The sequence below is a fragment of the Fringilla coelebs genome (assembly GCF_963513975.1).
Source record: "Fringilla coelebs genome assembly, chromosome: Z".
Classification (NCBI taxonomy): domain Eukaryota; kingdom Metazoa; phylum Chordata; class Aves; order Passeriformes; family Fringillidae; genus Fringilla; species Fringilla coelebs.
In genome coordinates this window covers 1,153,398-1,176,768 of record NC_140031.1, presented here as the reverse complement: position 1 = coordinate 1,176,768, position 23,371 = coordinate 1,153,398, and the positions used below count along the sequence as shown (strand labels likewise).

Sequence of the window (23,371 nt, the reverse complement as noted above, 5' to 3'; positions counted from 1 at the left end):
TAGATTAAATTTATAGGCAGCCCAGCTGGTGTGCATTCCTAGCACAGATTTCAGTCTTCCACACAAGCATGTTCAAATTAAGGCATTTTATCAAACGCTGGCTATGCCAGATACATGCTAATGATGAGGACAAAAGCACAGTGAATATTTTCTTGTAAGTTGCAACTGAATCAGTCCTGTTCCATGCACAAACTGAAAAACCTCCCCACTCGTTACTCTCCCTGTTAATTTACTTTAGCTGTCTGCATTACATCTGTCTGCATCTCTACTAGAAGGCTGGAGTCTGGATGTACAACTAAAAAGTGAAAAACCCCACAATTTAAGAATACAAAGCTACTGGTGTTTTAAATGCTGTGAACTGAGCCAAGATATTAATATTCTGTACCAAAACCAACTGCACTCCTTCACCATAAATCACATCTGCCATTAGATCAGCACTAGTGTCTTCAAGGTAAGAAGAATTCTTTAAAAATTGGAGAAGAGATACAGGAGTGATGGAATGGAAGGAAAACCTGTGCTGCAATGGGACAGCAAGGAGCTCTACTTGTTTGTCCCATCAGGAAAAGATTAAAGACAGTGGGATTATTTTACTAATGCTTTTTATTGGGTGCTGATAAGGAATTCTCTGCCCAAAGCTATGATGGTTGGAAAACAAAACTGGATGAAAATCTTGAGTATTCTCAACTGTGCTGAGAGGATATTTGGAAGAGCAAGACTTAACAGAAACCGCAAGAATTATTCCCAGACTGCTCTCTTAAGCCACTGGATTTTTCTGCATTCCTGTTTCTACATGAAACAGGAACAAGCTCAGAGATCAAAACCTGTGTGTAACCAAGCCAAATGGGAACGTGAACGGTCCACTACACACGGGGAGAGGCAAAGGGAGCAGGTCACGCAATGGCAAAGCAGCACCAACTCCATCCCTGATACCTACGTGGACAACTTTTGTACCTCCTGCTTCTCTTTCCACAGGAAACAGATCTTTGGAGGTGCCTCAAATGCAAGAGCATATGCTTTGAAAGATTTCTGTGGAAGATGCTGAGCAGGGAGCTGCAGCTCTTATCTAAGTGTCTCCCTGGAACAGCCTGCTCATAAGGTCTGCCTCCTGCCTCCCATCCTCCCCCAGTCTTGCAAGGAAAGGATGATGGCATTTGGCACTTTCCTAATTAAATTCCTGGCCAGGCTGTGAATTATCCTAGCTCACCAAGCAAGAAGAATAGGTGCTACCAAAAGCCCTGGAAGGAGCTGTTGGTACTTACCCAGATGTTTCAAACTTAATCATGAAATTAAATAAGAAGAACTGTTCTAAAATTAAGGACTTGGACAGAACAGCTATGATGAAGAGATTAAAGGACTTTTTTCAGTAACTAAATCATAACTGACATGGATATGCAAGAACTTCAGAAAAATTAAGGGCTCATCTCAGTCTCATTCAGAAGTGAGATGTCTTTGAGAATCTGTCCCACTACAACCATGCCCATGGTGTCATCTTGATATTGAAGGTGAAAACTGCTTCTCACCTGAATTTAGTTTCATGACGCTTCCCAGCTTCTAGCAGATTAGAACAGCTCAAAAATCTCTTCCCAGAATTTTTTTGGGAAGTGTTCTGGCTAAATTAATATTTTCAGGAAGGAAACAGGTCCTCTCCATCTTCCCACTTACAAGGAACAAGGGAGCAATGTAAAGCTAATGCCAGAAATAGGAGCCTGCACCATTAGAAATGTTTTATAATTAAACCATCTATTTTCATGGTGAAATGCACAGTATTTGCTCTTCTGTACGCACTTTTACAACAAGGGAAAGCTTCTGCTTTGTTTTCATGCTTTTTAAAAGCATTTCTTCAGTGACTAATCCAACCTTCCATCCAAGTGCTCAAAGGCGATTTGCAATCAAGAACAAAGAGACACAGTTTATCCCCAGCTGCATCACCCTTAAAATCAGGCATCCTTTCAGGATGTGCTGCGCCCAGCTAATGAACAGAGCCCTGCGCCAAAAAGAATCTTATAATTTTAAAAGGAAATCACTGGTTTCACATGTCCCTGTGTGGTGCACCACAAGTGCAAGGAGTAAAGCAAGTGATCACCTGGCAGCTCTCTTGGTCCAGCCAAGGACAGCAAGCATACAGACTGTGCATCTCTTTGAGAAGCACACCCAAATGTGCATTTTCGTCATGCCAGATGTTCAGGGTAAATGACCCTGACCACAGTCCTTCACCACAGCTTCTCAGCGAAACCCACCCCCTGAGGGCTCAGCCTTGAGGGGAGGTTGGCCACAGCAATGGTGCTGTGTGAAGTGCACTAGAAGAGCCTCATAAGGACATTCTCCCACTGTAGTAACACAGCTAATTCCAGGCTCTTTTTTTTTTTTTTTTTTAATTTCCAAAAGTGACTTCTCTTCAGGTTGTCACACACTATGTACTGTTCTAGAATAACAGCTGCAAAACAGCTTTTTCTTTGCAATTTGTTGAGTAGAAAAGCCCTAAATTCTTTCCAATAGGAAGATCAAAGATTCAATTCAATTTCTGGTGTGGCAGAGATATCATGGGAGCAACCACAAGCATTTGCAGAAGGGAGCTGAACTCTCATCTCAGTGCCTCAAGTTAAGAGAACGGGCGTTACTCAGAATTAATTTGATAGTGAAGAATTTCAGGGCAAAAGTCCATCTTTGCTACTTGCAATTCAAACACTACACTCTGAAATCTCTTCCTCCCACTAGAACGCCTTCTTGTACAATGGTGGCAGTGTTGGACCACTCCCACTTCGAGAGATAAAGAACAGGATTGCTGCTCTTGATTGTCCTTGTGGGTCCCTTCCAAACCAGGATATTCTGTGGGTTTGCATGAAGGAGAAAGAAAAAAAAAAATCTGTTTTGTGTATATCCCAGCTCCAAACGCTATAAAAGCCCGTAACAATCAGCAGCTGGTGCTGGAGCAGTGCCTGTCCTCAGGGAGGGAAGTTGGTCCTGACATAGATCATGCTATGTGCATACCTACAACACCAGCTATGTCAGAAACTGAGCCTTGCGTCCCATCCCAGGCTGGGGTGAGGAATATTTACACCTTCCTAATTTTTCCAGCAGTTGTGACAGACCTCCCCAGTAATTTGCATTACACACCATGAGGAATGACTGTACACACATGAAGCTCTGGCATTTACATGAATCTCAGGACATGAAAAGCAGTTTCAAGTAGTGCCAGGGCAGATTTAGATTGGATATTTGATAAACTTTTTTTCACTGAAAGGCTTGTAAAGCATTGGAATCGACTGCTCAGGGCAGTGGTGTAGTCACCAGCCCTGAAAGCATTCAAAAACCACACGTATGTGGCACTTGAGGACATGGTTTAGCGCTGAACATGGTGGTGCTGGGCTGATGGTTGGACTTGGTGATTTTACAGGTCTGTTTAAACCTTTACAACTCTGTGATTCCATGATGTTTGTGGCTATTAGGCATCCTGATTTCCACATGTGTTTGGGTTTGGGGTGTTTCCTCATGGTTGGCAGCACAAAAGGCATCAGGATGGGGTGTCCTGACACAAGGCAGCCACTGCTCCTGCAGGGATGTCCACCTGTCCTGCCCCAGGAGCTGTTGTAAATCCTAGGGGCATTCAGCAGCAGAAATAACACTCAAAGAAGAACACTCCCCTCCAGAGCTGTGAGGAGTGAGCTCTCACCAGCATGGCCACCTGCAGGAGACAACCTGAGGCAGACAGACAGATGTACCTTCCTCAGCAGGTCTCTCTCCTTGCCGTGGCTGTCCTCCAGGACCTCCCTCTCCCCGTGAGCCCTCTCCAGCTCCAGCCGCAGCCGCTCTGTCTCCTCCTGCAGGCTGAGGAGCTGCTTGCCATCACCCTGCTGGGTCTGCTGGTACTGCTGCAGCTCCTTCTTCAGCTTCTCCACCTCGGAGGAGTGGGCTGATGTCAGCATGGACAGCTGCTCATTCAGAAGCTTGTTCTCCTTGTTCTGCAGCCAGCATCCCAGAAAGAAGAAAACAAGAGCACAAGGGACATCAATGCATGCAGTGTTGCTCTACAAAAGTAACCACTCAAACCCTCGAGCACGGTGGGTGACAGACCCACAATAACAAATGTTCCCATGCATATGCTAATGAAGCTCATAAAGCTAAAAGCTATTTCTAAACTGTGACAAAAGCTCAATAATATTTTGGCGAAGATTACAGAAGCATTTGTCAAATTGGTACTACGCTGATATCACTCAGAGCAGAGGCAAGTAACTCTTGGTAGCACTGGCAACCAAACCAAAATACTGCACTTCTACTACAGCTTCCAAACAGCATTGCTTAATGTGATTGGTTTGCAGTTTTGGGGAGCTTTGTAGTATTCCTCTTGCAGTTTACCCTGCTATTCCTGAACCCCATGCCTGCAGAAACCTGGAGTGAGAATGCAGAACCGCAGCTTCAAGCACAAGGAGCTCCCCAAACTCCAGTTTCAAGCCGTGCGCCAGCTCAGCCATCCTTTCATTTGCTCAGGTTTTCACTTCTAGCACTTAGCAGTGATTTTCTCCCCAGTTTTGAGAGCTGAAAATTCAGCAGACTTAGCTGAATTTTGGGCTTCAAATCAAAGTCAATGGACACTACGCTGTGACTAATAAAACATCATCATTATTAGGCATCCCCAGGCCAAAGACCTGGAGCTTCATTAAAAGCCTACTACATAAGCTGTGCTGACTTTGGGTAGATAATCTTGATACCACAAGAAGCATTTTGAAACTTAAAATGCATTCTGGTTTTTAAAGTTTGCTCTGATCATCCTTCTGGGCCCTCTTAAGGTGACCTCCCAAAGCACCCCCTCTCACTGTATCTCTGTGCTCTGAAGCAAGATAGAGACACATCTCAAATGGAAAAAACAAGTAAATGAGGCATATTAACATTTTTTACTTTGCTCCCTAGGAATGAATTATTAATGAACATCAAAATTCAGCATTCGTATCATATTAGGAAATTATAATTTCTGCATGACCAAAGGCATTTCATAGAATCCTAGAACGATTTGAGCTGGAAGGGACATCATGTTCCCTGCCATGGCAGGGACACCTTCCACTGTCCCAGGCTGCTCCAAGCCCTGTCCAGCCTGGCCTTGGACACTTCCAGGGATCCAGGGGCAGCCACAGCTGCTCTGGGCACCCTGGGCCAGGGCCTGCCCACCCTCCCAGCCAGCAATTCCTCATTCCCAATATCCCATCTGTCCCTGCCCTCTGGCCCTGGGAAGCCATTCCCTGGCTGCTGTCCCTCCCTGCCTTGTGCCCAGTCCCTGTGCAGCTCTCCTGGAGCCCCTTGAGGCCCTGGCAGGGGCTCTGAGGTGTCCCTGGAGCCTTCTCTTGTGCAGGTGAGCAGCCCCAGCTGTGCCAGGCTGGCTCCAGAGCAGGAGTTCTGAAGATACTTCCAAATAAATGCATTTTCAGAGCCTTGTGTATATGTTTTACACAGCAGCCAACCAAGATTTTCATCCAAATACAAGACAAATGTACAGGAATGGTTCTGGTTTTTTTTATTAAAAACTACTGACATGAGAAAGCATTTACTAGGTTGCTCCCCACTGCAATCAGAGACTGCTCAACAGACCCTGTTAAACTCGAACTTGCTTTATTTTCAACCTCTCTCCAGTCCTGCAGATCTGTGACAGTCCTGTTTTCAACCCAGGTTCTGTGAAAAAACCTAATTTATTTTGCTACCAAAGGCAGATGTAACAAATTCCTCAGCTTGTTACACAAACTAGTTTTATTCACAAAAACGCTCACAGAGATAGCAGTGCTTGCAGAGACAGTGTAAGAGTGTGTCTAAATTTTGGCCACAAGAACATGCAACACTAAATGGGGCACATGCCTTGTAAGTGTCTCAGGCAATTCCAACAGATTTAAAGAAAATTACCTGAAGAAAAAAAAACCCTGAAAAAAAAAAGAGAAGGAATTGGTCCAATGTAAATAGAAAAGAAAGTGCTCCAGTGAGGATGTTTTGCAGCAAAATAGATCAAAATCTTTCTTCTGTGTGCAAAAAATCCCTCAGCGATTAAAAAACCTAATTAAATGATTCCAGTTACAGATGCCAGAGCATCTGAGCCGAGGCTGATGTACAATAATAGGTTTTAATGTTTTCAAAGAAAGATCTCTTCCTTAGGGGCACACGGAGGATTGCATCTCTACTCATGCATGAGCTAAAGCAGCAGAAATAGAAACATTTTCTTCCACAGCTACTCAAAAAACACAACTGCAGCTCTCCAGGTTACCTGCTATATGTTTTTTTTTTTTCTTGTAAAGTTAATTGGTATTTTCAAAGGTTGTGTTTATAGATTAGCAAGGACTGAAAGCAAGATCCTTCAGAGAAACTATTATACTGCAAACACACCGTGCCAGAAAAAAGATTCAGTGTGCTGAAAAGAGAATCTACTGGAATGGTGCTCCTTAGCACTTCCAAAGCATCCCAGGGAAACCTGGCAGCCCTGGAAGGATGGTTAAATTCAGCTCACTGGACAGACCACCACATGTAACCCAGAGCAGGAATTCTTTCCTGCAAAGGCTACACAGAAAGCATCAAAGAAACTCCTACAAAATGGTCTGTGGAGAGACTGAGGGAGAGCAAGATGAGCTCATGACCATTATTTCTGCCTGGCTAAAAGCTCTCCATGGCTCCTTCCCTAAAGCAGATCCTTCTGCTGCTTTCATAACCCATGACAGGAAAGCCAATGTTAACCAAATATTGCTTTTTTGCCTTTACTGTTCCACTGCCACACTTCTCCTAGCAAGGAAATAGAGAAAAATACAAACTATAAAATACTACTGATGTTCCAGTGTCATGTCCAGCTGCTCAGCAGATCCAACACTGACGTTCATACTCATTCCATGAGTTCAGCCCAAATTTTCTCGACCTGGAATGACTCTTCCTATTCAATTCCACCAAAATACCTCTTGGATGAAAGGACATACCTTTCAAACCTTATTTGAGAGTTTCCCATTCCTAAGCTACTGCTATCAAAATCTAAGTATGGAAGCAGACATTTTAAAATTAAACACCAGGGTCTGGAAGTTGGAGCCAGTTAATGCACTGCAGCCAGTTAGCAGTGCAGTGAGGGTTACCACAGCAATGCAAAACCCCTGTGTACCAGACTCTGCACTGTCTGAGCCAACACACAGCCACTTGTCATCACCCCCAACACAGGACCTCTCCTGTCTTACTGGGTTGAAGAGATTTCAGGTGGTGAGGGAGCTAAGTGGGATGGACAAGGGTCTCTGACAACATCTCAGAATAATAAACTGGAATCATCACAAACTGGTGCTACAAATAAGGGGAAATCCCAACTGAAGAGGATGTTTTCCTACCTGTAAAAATTCAGCTTAAGGGTACAAGCGGATATGAATTTCCCTGTTGATATTGGTCCCATTCAGCATTTCTTATGATCACCCCTCAATTCCTTGTACAGCAACACAGAACGTGTTTAACAAAGTAATTTGCACACATTAGTAGGTGAAAAAATTATTCTGCTATGTCTGTAAAATCAAACCATTATTCTGCAGATTTTTTATGGCAAATGGCTACTGAAGAAAACACCCCTGTGATCAAAGAGTCATTGTAAAGTCATTAACTCATGCCACACAGGGATCTGTCACATCACACCATCCCACCCTCTCCTTACCCCTGGAGAGTTGTTGTGTCTAGTAACACAACATATTTACCCAAATTGCTGTTTATCTTCCAGGGAATGTGACTCCCAAGACACACAGTTCACAACACCTGTGGTGGCACACACTCTGCACACTCAGTGCCCACAGAGCAAAAAGCACAGCAGAGCAATTCAGCCCCAAACCCATGACACTGGGTCCCATGTGGAGCTGGCCTGGGTTTTCAAGCAACATTTTCCAAAACTGCCATTCTGTCTTCTCCCTCTGAGCTCTGCTGGGCAGTCCCCACAACAATTCCAATGCAGCCTGGAGCAGGCTGTGTCCCAGGCTTACAGATCCTTCGCTTCCACCAACACGACTGTGAAAAATGTGTATTTTATGATTGGCTTTTTGAAAATATTAAAATTAATGTTTTATGTGTTATGCCAGAAAGTTATGCTGTAATAATTTTTTTAGTAGTGTGTTAAATATAATTTTAGATTATAACATGATGTTAAAATAAAAACTATGCTATGTAAGATACTTTTTTAAGAAAAGACTCGCAGCAAGATAGCAGCCACAGGACACCTCAATCTTTCAGAGAAAGAGAATTTATTGCTTTTTTTTCAGAGGAGACTAACTTCTTCCCACCTTGCCCAGCCCTGAAGACACCATTAGGATTAAGAGGAAGAAGCTGACACTGCCCAGACAGAATCCGGTGTTTGAATGGAATTTATGCATCATGGATGAGTTGTATGAATAGGCAACAAGCTATTGCTTCTAAGGGTTAATCCTCTTTTAATGTGGGTCCTTTCTTGGGCTCATTTTGCCCAGAAAGAGGTACCCGGACCATCCGTAACTCCTTGTTCTTATTGTCTCGTATTGTCCTAATCTCAACTATTCAAATTTTTATTACTCTAATTACATTACTATTTTTATAACCATTTCATTACTATTAACCTTTTAAAATTTTAAGAACAAGCGCCCGGCGTTTTTCACACGGCCTGTTCCCAGACGACACGGGAAGGCCCAAAGCGGCCGGCTGGGCCCGGCCCGGCCCGGCACAGCCCGGGACATACCTGCTCGTCCACCTTCCTCTGCAGCTGCACCACCTTGTTCTCCATGCCGATGTTGAGCTTCTTGAGGTGCTGCGCCGAGCGGGCCTCGATGCGGAGGGCCTGGAGCTGGCGGCGGGCCCTGAGGCGGCGCCAGTGGCACTGCAGCACCACGGCGGCGGCCTGGGCCCGGCGGAGCCGCGCGCGGGCCAGCCAGCCCCGCGCGTACTTCTGCAGGATGGTGGCCTTGTGCTCCATCAGCATCTGCAAAACACGGCCACCACGGGGCGGTTAACAGAGGGAAGGCAGGCAAGTGTGGAACTAGAATGGTTTGGGCTGGAGGGACCTTAAAGAGCATCCACCATGGGCAGGGATGCTTTCCACTAGACCAGGGTGCTCCAAGCTCTGTCCAACCTGGCCTTGGAAACTTCCAGGGATCCAGTTGTGTTGGAGTTCAGGACATCCCTCTGGCTATCCTGGATTGCCAGGACCCCTGCCAGGGGGTCAGAGACCCTGGCACAGAGCCCAAGACACCTGCGACTTTGATTATGACCCATGGAAAAAGTTACCAACCTTATATGAGTATTTGCAAGACACAAAAGTATAAGTAGAATAATAATCAGTTTGTAATAGGGTGAAGAATAGATTTTTGGGGGTTTTTAGAATGGGGGTTCAGGGGGCAAGATGGAGGAATCTGGGTATGTCCAGCCTTTCTCCTTCTTCTTGGCCTCCATCTTCTGCTGTGATGTTGGCACTTTTAGATTGGTCTAGAGCAGAAGCTCACTGTCTAACATAGGTGATAGGTATTGGAAAGTAATTGTAAATATTGTACGTGTAGTTTTTAGTATAAAAAGATAACACCACCCCGGGGCAGGCAGAGTGCCTCTGGCTGTCCTGCTGAGAGGACCTCGGCAGGCCAGGAGAAAGAATTTTATATATAAGAAACAATAAAACACCTTGAGACCAAGAACTAAAGAGTTCTGACTCCTTCTTTGACCACCAGGCTGGGAAAGAGACTTTCTAATGCATCTCGGGGTCACTCTGACCAGCTAAAGTCCTCAGACAGCTGCTCTGGGAAACCTGTGCCAGGGCCTCCCCACCCTCACAGCCTTCCCCATATCTACTCTAAATCTGCTTTCCTTCAGCTTAAGGCCATTCCTGGAAAGTCACCTGTACAACAACTCTGGTTTGACTGCAACAAACATTAAACACTTCCCAAACTGCCCTGGGAAAGGCTTCTCCTCCAAGGAATGTCCCGGAAGGTGCAGGGGCTGATGGCTGGAAATGGAGGCTGTGGGTTTGCACCCTCCTTCATGGACAGGCACTGTTCTCAACAGATGCAGGCAGGACACCTCTCCTAGGAGCCTGCTTGGTCTCAAAGTAAAGACCAGCTTGGCCAGTGACACGAGGGGCTATTATCCTGATTGTGAGGACTTGGTGGGAGCAGGTGACATCTGGGCTCAAGTGTGACTTCGTGGACCATCCCAGGAGAGTACTGAGATCCCCCAGAGCCACAGCTCCAGAGAAAACACTCATTAACAGACACACCACACTCAGCAATGAACTCACTGTCCCCTCAGCATCAGACATCACCAGAACAGATCTGTAGATTTTTTTTTTTCTGTGTTCCGCCTCTGCATTATGATAATTTTTACTGCAGATAAATGCTGTCCTGATGGGATTTCATATCATGTGGATAACCTTCAAATAAAACCATGAGTCCTTTCACTACAGTCTGCAGCTAGTTCTCTAGCACAGTTCAATTCATAGTAATTTTTATCTGTTTTCATGAAATTTCTGGCATGTTTGCATTGAATTTCTTTCCCAAAATTTTCAGCTATCTTGTCAGTCAGTGGCAGTTCAATTTTGCTCTCCAAAATTGAAGGCTGGCATTTTAGAGATACAAACAGCATGTTGTTAATAGCTTCCTTATGCTTCAGTCTGCTAAGGAAATAAATAGCAGAATTTGAAGATTACAAGACACTTTATTGTTATTAGTTTGGGTTAAGTTGTCACAGGAAAGGTTATCCTATCAGCTTCTCTTACAAATATTTTGTTTCACCCTAAGGCTTTCTTTGCAGTTGCAAATTTTAATTCAGAATAAAGGGATTGTATCAATTTAGGATGCATGTGAAGAAGGAGTGTGAAATGAGCTTTGTATGTCTCCAGCCTCAGCATTCATAAATGGGGAAAGCTAGGGATGCCCAAAGAGGTAGAAGAAACCCCTCTGCATTGCCTTGGGGACTGATTTCAGCTTTACAGAGAAATTTTGGGCGGGCACTGGGCATGCCCTCATCCCACAGATCATCACCCACTGCCCTTCATCTGTCACTGAACATGCACTGGAACCAACACTTACATCTAAAACCTATACCCAGGTGCTCCAGAGATTCAGGAGGCTCAGATTAGAGAGGCCTGGCCTTCAGACAACTTCTACACCTTGTAAAGATTTGGGTGGCCTTGAATTTAGAGAGTTAAACTGCTGGACCAGCTGCCTCCTCTGCAGAAGCTTCCACTTTAAAAAACTGATGCTGAAACAGCAGTGGCAGCACAAATTCCTTATCACCAGCTGCTGTGTCTCAAAGGACAGCCCTGGTCTATGGGAGGTCACCAGGTGTCCAGGTAATTCCAGTTATTTCCAGGAACAGGCTTTTCCCTACTGATGCCTCTCACTTCTTGGCGTAGCCCCACAACCCAGTTAGGCATCAATTTAGGTAACCACCAACACAGTGCTGGATCTGAGGAGTAGACAGAAGATTCTCCAAAGCCTTTCTCAGTTTCCTGACAGAGAGTAGCTGGAGAAAGACTTTGGACAAGTGAGGAGGGGACAGGACAAGGGACAATGACTTCCCACTGCCAGGGACAGATGGGACATTGGGACGGAATTTCTGGCTGTGAGGGTGGCAATGTCTTAGCACAGGTTTCCCAGAGAATCTGTGGCTGTCCCTGGATCCCTGGAAGTGACCAAGAAGGTGGAAGGTGTCCCTGCCCATGGCAGGGGGTGGAAGGCGGTGATCTTTAAGGTCCCTTACACCCAAACCACCTCAGGATTCAATGGTTTCTCACTGTACCACTGCTGCCATGAAACTCTAAAAATTTTGTGTTCCACTCCAGGTTTAACACAGAAAGCTAAAGGAGAGACCTAATTAAAGAGATATTTCTATCAATAAATGACTTCTCTTCCTACCCTACCAGGAACAGCCCTTGCACATAGTTCCGACACACATTCAGTGGCATGGGGAGGTTTCAGCAGAGCATAGGTTAGACCAAATGACATTTCCACATCTCCACAACACCTCCTGGCACCACAGAGACTAACTCCATTTAGCTGCTGTGCTGAGGTGCTTGCTGCCAAAATGCTTTTTGCTTGCACATCTTTAAATAGCAAAGCTCGCCATCACCCTCGGTCCTCTGGCAACACTGGGGGCTCTCAGCTTCACAAACATCAACACAGTCACAACAAACACACCGCAGAAGTAAACATAAAAGCTCTTTCCTCATGCAAAGACCCTCCTGGGGGTGTACCTGGTGGTAAATCCTCCTGACAAACATGCCCCGAGCAAAAGCCTGGATGGTGAGGGTGGCGCTGCGGACCCTCAGGAAGGCCCGGCGCATCCGCAGCATTCGGAACTGCTTCTGCAGGATGATGGCAGCCCTCGTCCTCCTCAGGTGCTGGAAAAGCCTGCAGTGCACAGGAGGAGGGTAAGCAGGGAAAATAAACTCAATTTTCTTCTGATACAATAAGTTTTAAAGCAAGGGGCGAGGAAAACTTTTGTCCAATGTGGCTTGATGGTATTCAGGGAAGACCACCCCAACAGCTGGGCTAAGAAAGCCTCCATGCTATCAGACAGCAGCCATGGAACCCAGGGGCACTGGAACTACAGATCAACACACCTCATTGCTCCCAAACAGCATTAAACCCAAGTATTACCCAGGTTTTCCTTAGTTTGAACTCTCTGCCTTGCGTCCTTGCGCCAACCACCACCCAGGTCGGCTCCATCACCTCCCTGACTATAAAAAGCACACTACTGACTCAGTGAAAACAGCAGCAAATTGATTTGACATTTAAACTGGTGTGCACTGCTCTGGCAGCATTCCTGAGCAGAGCCTCGAGCCATTCACAGACAGTAAATAATGAGGGATGTGGTCAACTCCGCACCATGTTGCTCCCATTCTCCAGCTGAACTCATGTTCAATTTGCTGTTACACTGGTTAATAAATGCCCATAAACCCTCCATTAAATTCGATAATTAGCTTGTTTTGCTGGATTTATGATTCATTTATTGCTCTCAGCGTGCAGCATTATACAGAAATTTGATCCACTTCTTTTATTTTGTGAAAAGAGTATCAAAACGAAGAGCCACATCAGATTGGTTTATATATTTCTCTGATTGAGGCAAATGGTTTCTCATTAGGACCCACTGAGCCAGGGCTTCCTGAAGAGGATAAGGGATGGTCTGTCTCTAGAAATAGACAGTGGTAACTCAGATGCCATCCCACCCTACAAACCCTGCACAAAGAGGGGAACTGAAAAATTATGCAGAAGAAACTCTGCAGCAGCTGATTCTCCCTGACACCAATCCTTTTCACAATCACAAATAACACCACAAATTCAGCTAGTATCTCTGATGTTCTTCTGCTGATTGTCTGGCTTAAAGAAGGGCCACAAGAAGGAAGGTGGCCACTGTGTTGGGATGCCGTTGCATTGCCTCACTCCTCCCTCACATCCGCCCCACACCTGCCACCAGCAGCCCACCCTCCAGCAAAGTGCTACCTACAGAAACCCCAGCAAGGGTTCCTGCACAGAAAAGGTTAACATGAGGCTCCTTCATTATCTACTGTACACAGCCCCCCTGCCAGTGATTTGGAGTGATTTTCCTCGCTACGAAGGATACAGCCAATCAATCCTGAGAACTCCCCCTGGACATCAGGAGACACAACCTTGTCCCTGCACAGGAAGAGTGCATACCAACTAGGCAGCCCTTCCCTGGCTGATCCAAATGCCCTTTACCAAAGGCAGTCCCAGGAAAATATTATTTCTGCGAAGCACTTTCACCTAAATCCTTCAGAGCACTGTAGTCACCTCATCATAACCAGATTGTCTATGTCTATGCCTTGGCCCAGCACCTAGAAATTAAACTAATGTAAATATGAAGCCAGTTTGAGGCAAAGAATTTTGACCTCTTGCCCCTTAATAAAGCCAGACAGAGGAGCCAGAAATAAGTCCCAGCTTTAGCCCTTTAGAGTTTTTTAGGAACTCTCACCACAGCGTTACCCCCATGCACATTACGCATCTTGCTTCCAAGCCAGCAGAGCGTTTCCAAAGCCCCTGATATGAAACCCCCAAGTTTAAGTTCTAGAAGATGCAACAGATCGAAAACCAGTTGGCCAGAGGTGTTCTCCCATTTGGCTTCCCAGCTGGCCCCCTCTGAGGCCCCCCAGGACCCACCTGCGTGCCAGGTGCCCGCGGGCGTAGCGCTGCAGGGCGAGCGTGGCTCGTCTCAGCCGCTGGTACCTGGCCCTCTGCAGCCAGCCCCGCACCGTCTTCTGGATCATGATGGTGGCAGCCCTGAACTTATCTGCCCGCAGTTTCTCCAGATATGCCACCTGGCCTGCACGGAAAAAGATCTTGGTACGGCCAAACTGGAACTTGTCTGGATCCTTTTCAAAAGCATAAAGGAAATTATATTTAATTGAGGCAAACATTTTTTTTTTTTTCTTTTTGTTTTCAGTCTAAGTTGATCAGTAGATACAGAGTAAAAACACCACTTTGAATCAAATTTATTAACTCACATCTCTTCTTAATTGGGTAATGAAGTTAAAATTAGACTCCATTATTAGATATATTAGATTATTAGACTTATTAGACATTATTAGATATTATTAGACTTACTACATTTGAGCATCTATACACCCATTAAGGAAAGCACCACTAGGATTAAGTCTTAAACTCCATATATTTACGCAAATTTTTAAGGGGTTTTGGGGTGAGTTTTTTTGTGTTTTGTGGGTTTTTTTGCTCAGTTGGTCTGGGGTTTTTTTGTTTTTATTGTTGTTTGGTTTTGGGTTTTTGTGGTGCAGGAGTTTATTAGGAGTTTATTTTGTTTTGGGCTTTTTTATTTGGTTGGTTTTGGGCATTTGGGGTTTTTTATTTGATTTGGTTTTTTGTTATTTGTTGGTTTTTACGTAAATAAAGAAATCACAGAATCACAAAATTGTTTAGGTTGGAAGGGATCTTAAACCTCATGTATATCCAACCTCCCTGCCATGGGCAGGGATGCCTTCCACTACAGCAGACTAGAAATGCAACACCAGAGCACCTCAAAAAAAAAATTTATTTTTCAAAAATATTAATGTTGAGATCTACAAAGTCATACATGTGCTGCAAAAGGCTCTGCAGCCAAGGTTAACACTGGGTGCAAAGAGCAAAAAGAGGAACCAATTGGGTAAATTCCTCAAAACCCCACAGGAAAACAAGAGATCAAACGTTAAAACCTGTCTAAGGTGCTGTACACCTTCTGAGCCACTCAACAGCAAGAAACTTTGCTTGCACATTTGCAATTTAAAAATGCATACAAGCAAGCAGTAAAGTTTTGGTAAGGTGGGGTGGCAAAACCTTCTGATTCATTTATGGTAAAAAAGTCCCAATCTGTGGGATGTTTTTTCCACACAGGGCCACTGAAAGTCTCCCACACATCAAGATAAGGCATTTACTGCACTTTTCCCTTACTCATTTGTCAAAGAGTCATTTAATGATTGACTAAGGTTCATGACGTTGTTGCAGGGTGGACCCCCAAAATGTGCTCCAGCTGTGGCTAGACAAAACCAGAAGAAGGGGACGGGGGGACACATTTTTTAAAAGTGGCCAGTCATTCATGCCCAGCTAGTGACAGAAAACTCTAGATTTCACCAGCTCTGAAATTATTCACTCCACTTGACCACAGCCAAGAAATCCCATGTCCCACTTGCTCCTGCCACCTCCTCACAAGGCTCCCTCATTTTGGGAAAACTCCCAGGCTGCCTAGGGTGGAGAAGCTCCTGCAAGTGCAGCAGGTGAAGCTGGAGCAATTTCAGACCACATCAAAGCCATGAGTTCTGTGCTTTTAGCACCAGTGACAAAGATCTGGTCCCAGCTCACCTTAATGAGGTCTTCCAACAGGGTTTGACAGATCTGCTTCTTGTCGTTCTTAGAGAGGTCTCTCTTGTTCATAAGCACACGGTACCTATTGAAAAAGTCAGGGTAGGACCACCTGAAAACAAAGCACATGCTGGGTTAGTCTGCATGCTGGGCACTGTTTCACTAAAGTCAAGTGCTTGGAGTTGCAGGTGAGACAAAGTGTGAAATATTTCAAGGGATTTCTCACCACTACCCTCAGCATGGACCGACTCTAAAAGGAGCTACTCACCCCCAGCTTGGCCCCAGTCTCAGACACTGAATGACCATGTGGCCTTTCTAGCCTGGAACAGAAAGGCCACAGATCACCCTGTTTTCACCCCTGATGTGCTTCCCAATCTGCTGCTCTTTACCACTCAAATGCAACAATGCTGCTCCCGTCAGAAAGGAGAACCTAACTTGGGAGAAAGCATGGATCCCTTGATTGTCCAAAAATGAAAATTAAATAGCAGTTTTCATAAAGTTATAGAGAATGAATCAAATAGATATTCTTTGGGTTTTGTGTTCCCAAACTCTGCTGAATACTAATTTCAGTTGACTCCCTAATTGCTCCATCTTGAGGACTGTGACTGACACCCTTCAAACAAACACAAAGTCTTTTGCCTTTGACAAAGCAGACCCTTGGAAGATGCCTCACTGTCTCCAGCAGCAAACTCTCCAAACAGGCAAGGCTAATTGAAGGAATTAGAGCACTGTATCCTGCTGCTAGAAATACCACCTCCCGCTGCTGGTGATAGATGTAGAGCCTGCAGACTGCAATCCTGAAATTGCTTCAGCACCTGCCAAGTTTCAGCCTTCTCTAAATTAACACAGTGAGTTATAAACCCCTCAAAACCTGAGATTTTAATTAACACTAAACTTTTCCAGCAGTGTCCAGAATGATCATTGATATTCCAACAAAATATGCATAACAAACATCAAAGGGAGACTGGATAGAATCACAGAGGATTTGATTTCTGCCCTCACTCAACAGAACCACCTCTGAACCTGATCCTTACCTGCAGGGATGCTCTGGCAACCAGGACGAAAACAAATTGTGAAGAGCTGCCATACAGAAACGTCCTCTTCACCCACAAGCCCCATGCATACCTTAACTTTTTGCATTACTGCACCAAATTCTTCCTATTTTTACACTTCCAGGGATTAAGAGTGTGGGAGGGAAAATAAACTGCAAAGGGCCAGAGCATTGCTTGTGACAGGTCGTGGCCAGTTTGCAGTGGTGAGGCTGAGCGAGACCACCTGAGTAGTCACAGCTGCCAGCTCTACAAAATAGATATGAAACAAAACTGTTCAGTTGGAAGGACCCTGCACAACCATCGACTCCAGCTGCTGGTATCTCTCATGAAACACCTTGAAGGCTGGAAGCTGTGGTATTTGCTAAGACAGGCATATTGCTGGTTTCAAAACACACAAAGTTTTGTGTCACTTCAGAAAAGGGGAGGAAAGCCAGTGCTTTTTCATCAAAAAGAGTACAGTAGAAGGAAATGTTTGCAAAGGGAATGAAGAGAGCAAATGGGGAAAAATGGTGGACTGGTAAACCATATGTAACTCCTGCACAGACGCAACAGCACCCAGGACACAACTAGTAAAGAATAAAGGGAATGGCAAAAACCAGAATACCCTTAGGATTGCATCTAAAGCCAAAGGTAAAATGGAGAGCTCGTAGGGGCAGAAGCATGAAGGCAACTGTGATGAAAGGATTTCCCATGCTCAGAATGCTCAGACTGGCTCTGGAACAGCCAGATGTAGTGCTGACTTAATCTCTGTCTCCATGGGCTAGTTCTGACGCCAGGCAGCTAAGACTACCCACTGTCAAATAACTAAAAGTACTGGATTACCACTAAAAAAACTAAGGTGTCAGCTATGGGGAGCTCCTTCTGGGATGAAAACTGAACACAAAGATTATGCAAGACTACAAGCTTGTGTCCTGTAAGGTTTAACTTAAACTTGCCTCCTCTTTGCTTTCCCAATGCCTCTGCTTTATAATTACATTTCCCATTCTGCATTGTACAAATAAAACCCGTTTTCATTTAAGCACGCCCGGGGTTTACACAGCTCCAAATCAAACCCGAGAGGAGAAGCAGAGCATGCAGAGCCTGAGGCACTCAGCCAAGCACACGAGGCTGGCTCGGGTACTGCTCGAGCCAGGGAAAGCTTGGGAGGGGGGAAGAGAGAAGGAGGGAATATTCCCATTAACCTGCCAGAGTCAGCTCAGGCACTGGCATTATTAACTGCTGATATCTGGAGAAAAAAAATCACCCTGCAGGTGCCACCCAGGCTTTTCCAGCTAAGAGCAGATGGTGAAGAGGCAGAACATGAAACTCAGGGCACAGGTCCAAGCTGGGCAGAAAGCAAAACCCATCATCTTCCAGGACCACGGCAGAGATGGAGATCCCACAGCTGCCTACAAACAAGGATCAGACACCTGCAGGAATTCCTTAAAAATAGATCATAGGTCACTACACAGCGGCTCTTCCTCCAGAGCCTGTCATTCCCAAGGCAGAAAAAATTTAATTTCCACATCCATCCTCAATAAAAATTACTCACTTTTCAGGAGCAAGTCTCACATGAGACATTGCAAGAGTCAGAGAATACACCCCCTGGTTTCTGCCGAGGTGTTCACAGGACTGGTGGCACCCACAGCCCCGCAGCCACATCTCCCAGAGGTTCACAGCCCCACGCTGAGCCCCAGGGCACAGAACTGCCTCACTCGTGCTCTCACCACTCCCTGATTTATCAGGGAATGACAGCCCTGACACCACACTGCTCCTGTATTATCGTCCATGGGGCATCAAGACAAAATCTGTGCCGCAACAGGGCTCAGCCCGCCCATCAGGAGTTTCACTGGGATACTTGCCATCCCAGTTCACCAGCAAAAGAAAGCTGCAGGCGTTCATAGGTGCTGCTACAGAATCCTCCCTGGAGAAAGGAACAATTAAAGCACTCAGGTTTAATGTAACATGCCTCATTGAACCACTCGAGGCTCAAAGCTGTATAAAATTTCCGTACAACTATGTGCTGGGAGACAAACAAACATGATCCCCCAGCCCTGCAAGGGAGATTTCTCCAGTGCAGAAATATTGAAGCTCAGTGTTTTGCTGTGCATACACTTTTTAAATTATTTTTTCTGCACGTACATATTTTTTTTTCTTTGTAGGTACAGTGCCTTCATTTAAAAAGGGAAAAATTAAAAAAAAAAAATGAAAACAAAAAAAGAAAATTAATTCATACTCGTCAAGCCACACTGACTCCCAGCAGGAGACAAAGGATGTGCTGTGTTACCCCACAGCTTAGCAGGTCAGGAAAGACTATGGGAAGGGTACATCTCAGTTCAGCTTGTTGGCAGGTATCAAATAAAAAACAGATCTCAGGTGCTTGGTATGCTGCCACACAACACACAGCATGGGCAAGCCTCAGTGCTGGGGGCTGGAAACCACCAAGGGACACTAAATAAATACAGCTCTGTACTATTATTATCAAGTTTAAAGATCCAGATAAGTGATGCAGAGAAAAGAGATAGAACCAGGGCATTTTTGTACCTGCACAACTGAGAAACAGGAAGAAGAAGGCACAAAGGACTGGGCAGATGCTGCTCAAACTGAGATCAAGCCAACCTCAAACAGCTGAATTTTGCTTTGATGTCAGCAGAGGTCACTAAGGGGAAAAGGCAATAAAGGGAAGGGAAGAATGCAGGAAAATAACTTATGCCTGTGGAAAAACCCTCCTTGGGCTCAAGCAGCAAGGAGGATGGTTGACTGAGAGCCTGAGGCTCAGTTGTCCCAGCAAAGTCTTTGTCACCTGCAGGAAACAGAGGGAATAAGACACAGCACACATCACAGATGAAGTGATCTTTTTTCTGTAGTTTAAGCAACTAGATTTGGATGTTTTACACAAAAATGCAGCTGGGTGCAAAGCAAAGGGGCTGCTCCTGCCCAAAATCGAGGGTTTATGAACCTGAGCAGAGCCAGCTGTGTTTATTACAATGCCAAATTGAAGGGAGAGCGTGGGTAGGAATCTGGGGTTGACCTTCTAAAGAAGCTTCCAAAAAGCATCTTTCCAAAGCATCAACAACTGCCCAAAATATCCACAACCCATTGTTTCAGCAATGTTATGCCAGCTGCACTGAGTGAACAGCTGAAAGCAGTGTAATAGGTCAAAAAAGCTTCAAACTCTTAACCATAATATGGTTTCTTTTGGTACCCTAAAATAAGTGAACGTGAAATGTTTCCACTCAGAGTAAACAAATTCACCCAAGACCATCCCAGGTGCTGAGCAAACTCAGTTTTGTGTAGGAAATCCTGGCAGCACCACAAGGCACCCTTCCCTGAAGGGGTGAATATACTAAGCAGGAAGGAGCTGGACGATATTGATCTTTCCAGAGGAGTCAGAGCATGTCTGGAAGGGCGCAGGTTCAATCTCAGAGTCAAGATTTGATGTGAAATTATTTTAGAAGCTGCAGTTCAGGGAGAAAATTTCTCTTGCCTTGTTTACTGCAGCAGAACAGATTTGCCTTTCAATTAGCTCTGAAAAATGCAGGCTGGCCTGGCTTGAAATTAGCTGGAATATATTCAAAGGGAAAAACGAGGGGAGAAAAGCCCCTCCATTTACATATTACACCTTTGTTGGGTGTGGGCAAACAGAACTGTTGGTAGCCAAAGCAATTTATAGTTCTTGTTATCCTGAAATGACAGCCAGGCAGCTAAAGGCACATTCTAGTAAAAAAAATTATACATCCAAGGATGTCCATGATAGTTTTCAATTATAAATGTTTAATATTTATGGAGTTTAGCAGCTGGGATTTCACACTGAATTGATACAAAAATGCTGAATCTGACAGTGAGCTCCAGCGACCAGAGGAAGCAGCCAAATGCCAAGGATACTTAAGCTATAAATACATAACAACTACAAAGAGGGTAATTCAGAGAGAATAGCAGTGATGAGGTTATTCAGTGATGGCATGGTGGGAGACCACTGCTGCTGGACCACTGACTGGAAACCACCACAACCAGCGGGGCAGGGGGTAAAAAAAGTACAGTTTTGATAGAACCAATTTAAAAACTTGTTCTAAAGAGTTATTTTGCTATTCATGAAGATCTGCACCAATTAGTTCTCTACAGACTCATCTCCATGCAGCCAGTTTCTGTAAGGAAGATGAATGGTTTTACAGCAGAGAGACATCTTCCACGCTTTACCCAGGGAAGCTGATGATAGATTTACTACCTACACATCTCAGACACTCCATTCATCACAGTCATTTATGTACATGCTAACAGATACAGATTTCTTAAAGGCTGAGTAACATTTCAAAGCAAATGATACATTTTCAATTTATCTCAGACGCAGCCAGAGCGCAGCCTACCATGGGAGTGGTAAAGTAAACCCAGGAACACCCTAAGTGGGGAGATTTCAGGAGAAATCTGAATCCAAGGCTTCAGATTTCTGTGACTTACACAGCTTGAACAACTACCACTTGTATTAAAAATTATTTCTTTTTCTAGAGGTAAAAAAATTATTAAGGACTCAAAACACTGAACTCTTCAGCAGCAGGTGGATTTATCCAGAGATCTTTGACTCAAAGCCACATCACCCTCATAAATTTACTCTAGTGACAGTATGCTGGAATATATTCAGAGGTAAACATTACAGGATGAAAACAAGAGTTTTTCTATTGTTTCTGGATAAAACTTACCTTGAGATAAACAAATTTGGAAATTCCCTGTTGCTTTATGGGTAAATTGCTTACACCCGAGCGAAACAAAAGTCACAAAGATCAAGTTTTCTGTTATTATTTTAAAGTATTCCAAATTTAGAGCCTTCACAAGAGGTTTAAATTTAAAGCAATGACTCTCCTTTTTGGTTTTATCCTTAATCAAGCAATATAAACTCAACTTGTCTCAAAATATAAGGAAATACAGAGGAATAATCAATGCTCACTGTGATGAAAACCGAGAGATATCACATGTAAAACTGCAAAAAGAACTAAAAGTCTGTTACTTTTCCTACAAAACAAGATCCTGTGGAAGAATATTTTCCCAAGCTGGTCCATAAAGTCAATATAAATACACAGATTATTCACAATCTTTCAATGACATCGTCCAGCTCCTGGGTCTGGATTTTCAAGATTGGAATTTTCTGAGTAAGGAAGGTGAAGAAGCACTGGAGCCCAAAGTGAGCATTCTATTTGGTGCAGAGCTGCTCCTATACACAATTATATCCTAAAAAATATTAAAATACACAAAGATCTCTCCTTCAAGAGTCACAAATTTTGGAGACAGTCACTCTGAAAGGCTGAAATTGTTTTTTGCACCCTGGTTTTTTTTGGTCCCTGGAGGAAGAACAAGAGCTGACAAGTTGCAGTGATGGAAGAGTTCTGTATTCTTAGTGTCCTGCAAAAAGATCCCATAACCAAAAGCATGCGAGGAGAGCTGAGAGCATCACTTTTGAGTTTGTCAGGGTGGAGAGGCGCTTGCACTGGTCAATTCTTTGCTGTCAATAGATCCTGGCTGGTGTCCAGGTGCTGCAGTGGTTTCTCCCCTCTGCTGCCCCTCCCCAGTTACTGATCTCACATTGATTTTAGTGCTGTAGAGTATTAGCTGCAGTTAAGTGAGCAGAAGTGGGAAAATGCTACAAATCTGTAGGATAATTATGAATGGAGAGGAACGGGGTATCTGTGCAGCCATGATAAGACCAGTAACAAACCTCACAAAACACACAAAGCTCAGATCAGAGCTCCCCAAACTCTCTGTGGCAGAGCCAGGGCCCAGACTGCACTGGGCAGTGTGACTGCTTGCTCAGAGAGCAAAGAACTGCACTTCTCTGGCCCTTTCCATGTTAAAATACCCAGATTTTTCATTGTTTAAGGACTTTTACTACAAGAAGACTGATGGATTTGGTCTGGCAACAAAGACAGTAGTAAAAGTCAACCCATGGGCTGGAATTTTTAATTCCCCACCATGGCTTAGGGATCATGTAACAAAGAAGCAGCTTTTTACTGGCTACTTCCACAGAAGCCCTCACGACTTCAGAAGTGAGATCCAAAGGTGATGCTGAGTCTTCTAACAGGGTCAGACTCCCCACATGAGGTCCCAGATCTTCACCCTCCCACACTGGGAGAGGACAGAGAGAAATTGGGTTCCGCGAGTTTTCTTCTTCTTCTTCTTCTGTTTTCCCTTCTTCCTCCTTAAGGAGCTGGACTCAGCTGGTCAGAGAGGACCCCGTGACCAGCTGTGACCTGCCCACAGAGGTCACTGGCCAACAGAGGTGACAGAGCCACCTCAACTTGCAGCTGCTGCCCTCGGCTGCCAGAACCCCCCTGCAGCTTTTCAGGAGGTGAGAGCAGCACAGCCCTCTCCAAAATGCGACACAGGGAGTTTCTCATGGTGCTCCACATCACGCTTAGCCAACACTTCACTGGGCATATTTATAACTTCTTTGTTCCATATAAAAAGGCTGATGGCTTTGCTGACATTAACACAAAGCTGCTTGGCACTAAAATGCAATTGATGCATTTTTAGAATTATTTGCCCTTGTCATCT

The 23,371-nt window shown here is 44.7% G+C and overlaps 1 protein-coding gene across 1 annotated transcript in view; it reads right to left on the bottom strand.

Annotated features, from left to right (window-relative positions):
- MYO5B (myosin VB) overlaps positions 1–23,371 on the bottom strand; it is a gene marked incomplete at its 5' end in the record, with an annotated part of 144,200 nt that overhangs the window by 31,543 nt on the left and 89,286 nt on the right. Inside the window, 5 exons of the mRNA XM_084224607.1 lie at positions 3,720–3,959; positions 8,687–8,926; positions 12,188–12,344; positions 14,112–14,323; positions 15,801–15,912. Coding sequence (XP_084080733.1) covers positions 3,720–3,959; positions 8,687–8,926; positions 12,188–12,344; positions 14,112–14,323; positions 15,801–15,912 — 961 coding nt within the window. The remainder of the gene's footprint in view (positions 1–3,719; positions 3,960–8,686; positions 8,927–12,187; positions 12,345–14,111; positions 14,324–15,800; positions 15,913–23,371) is intronic.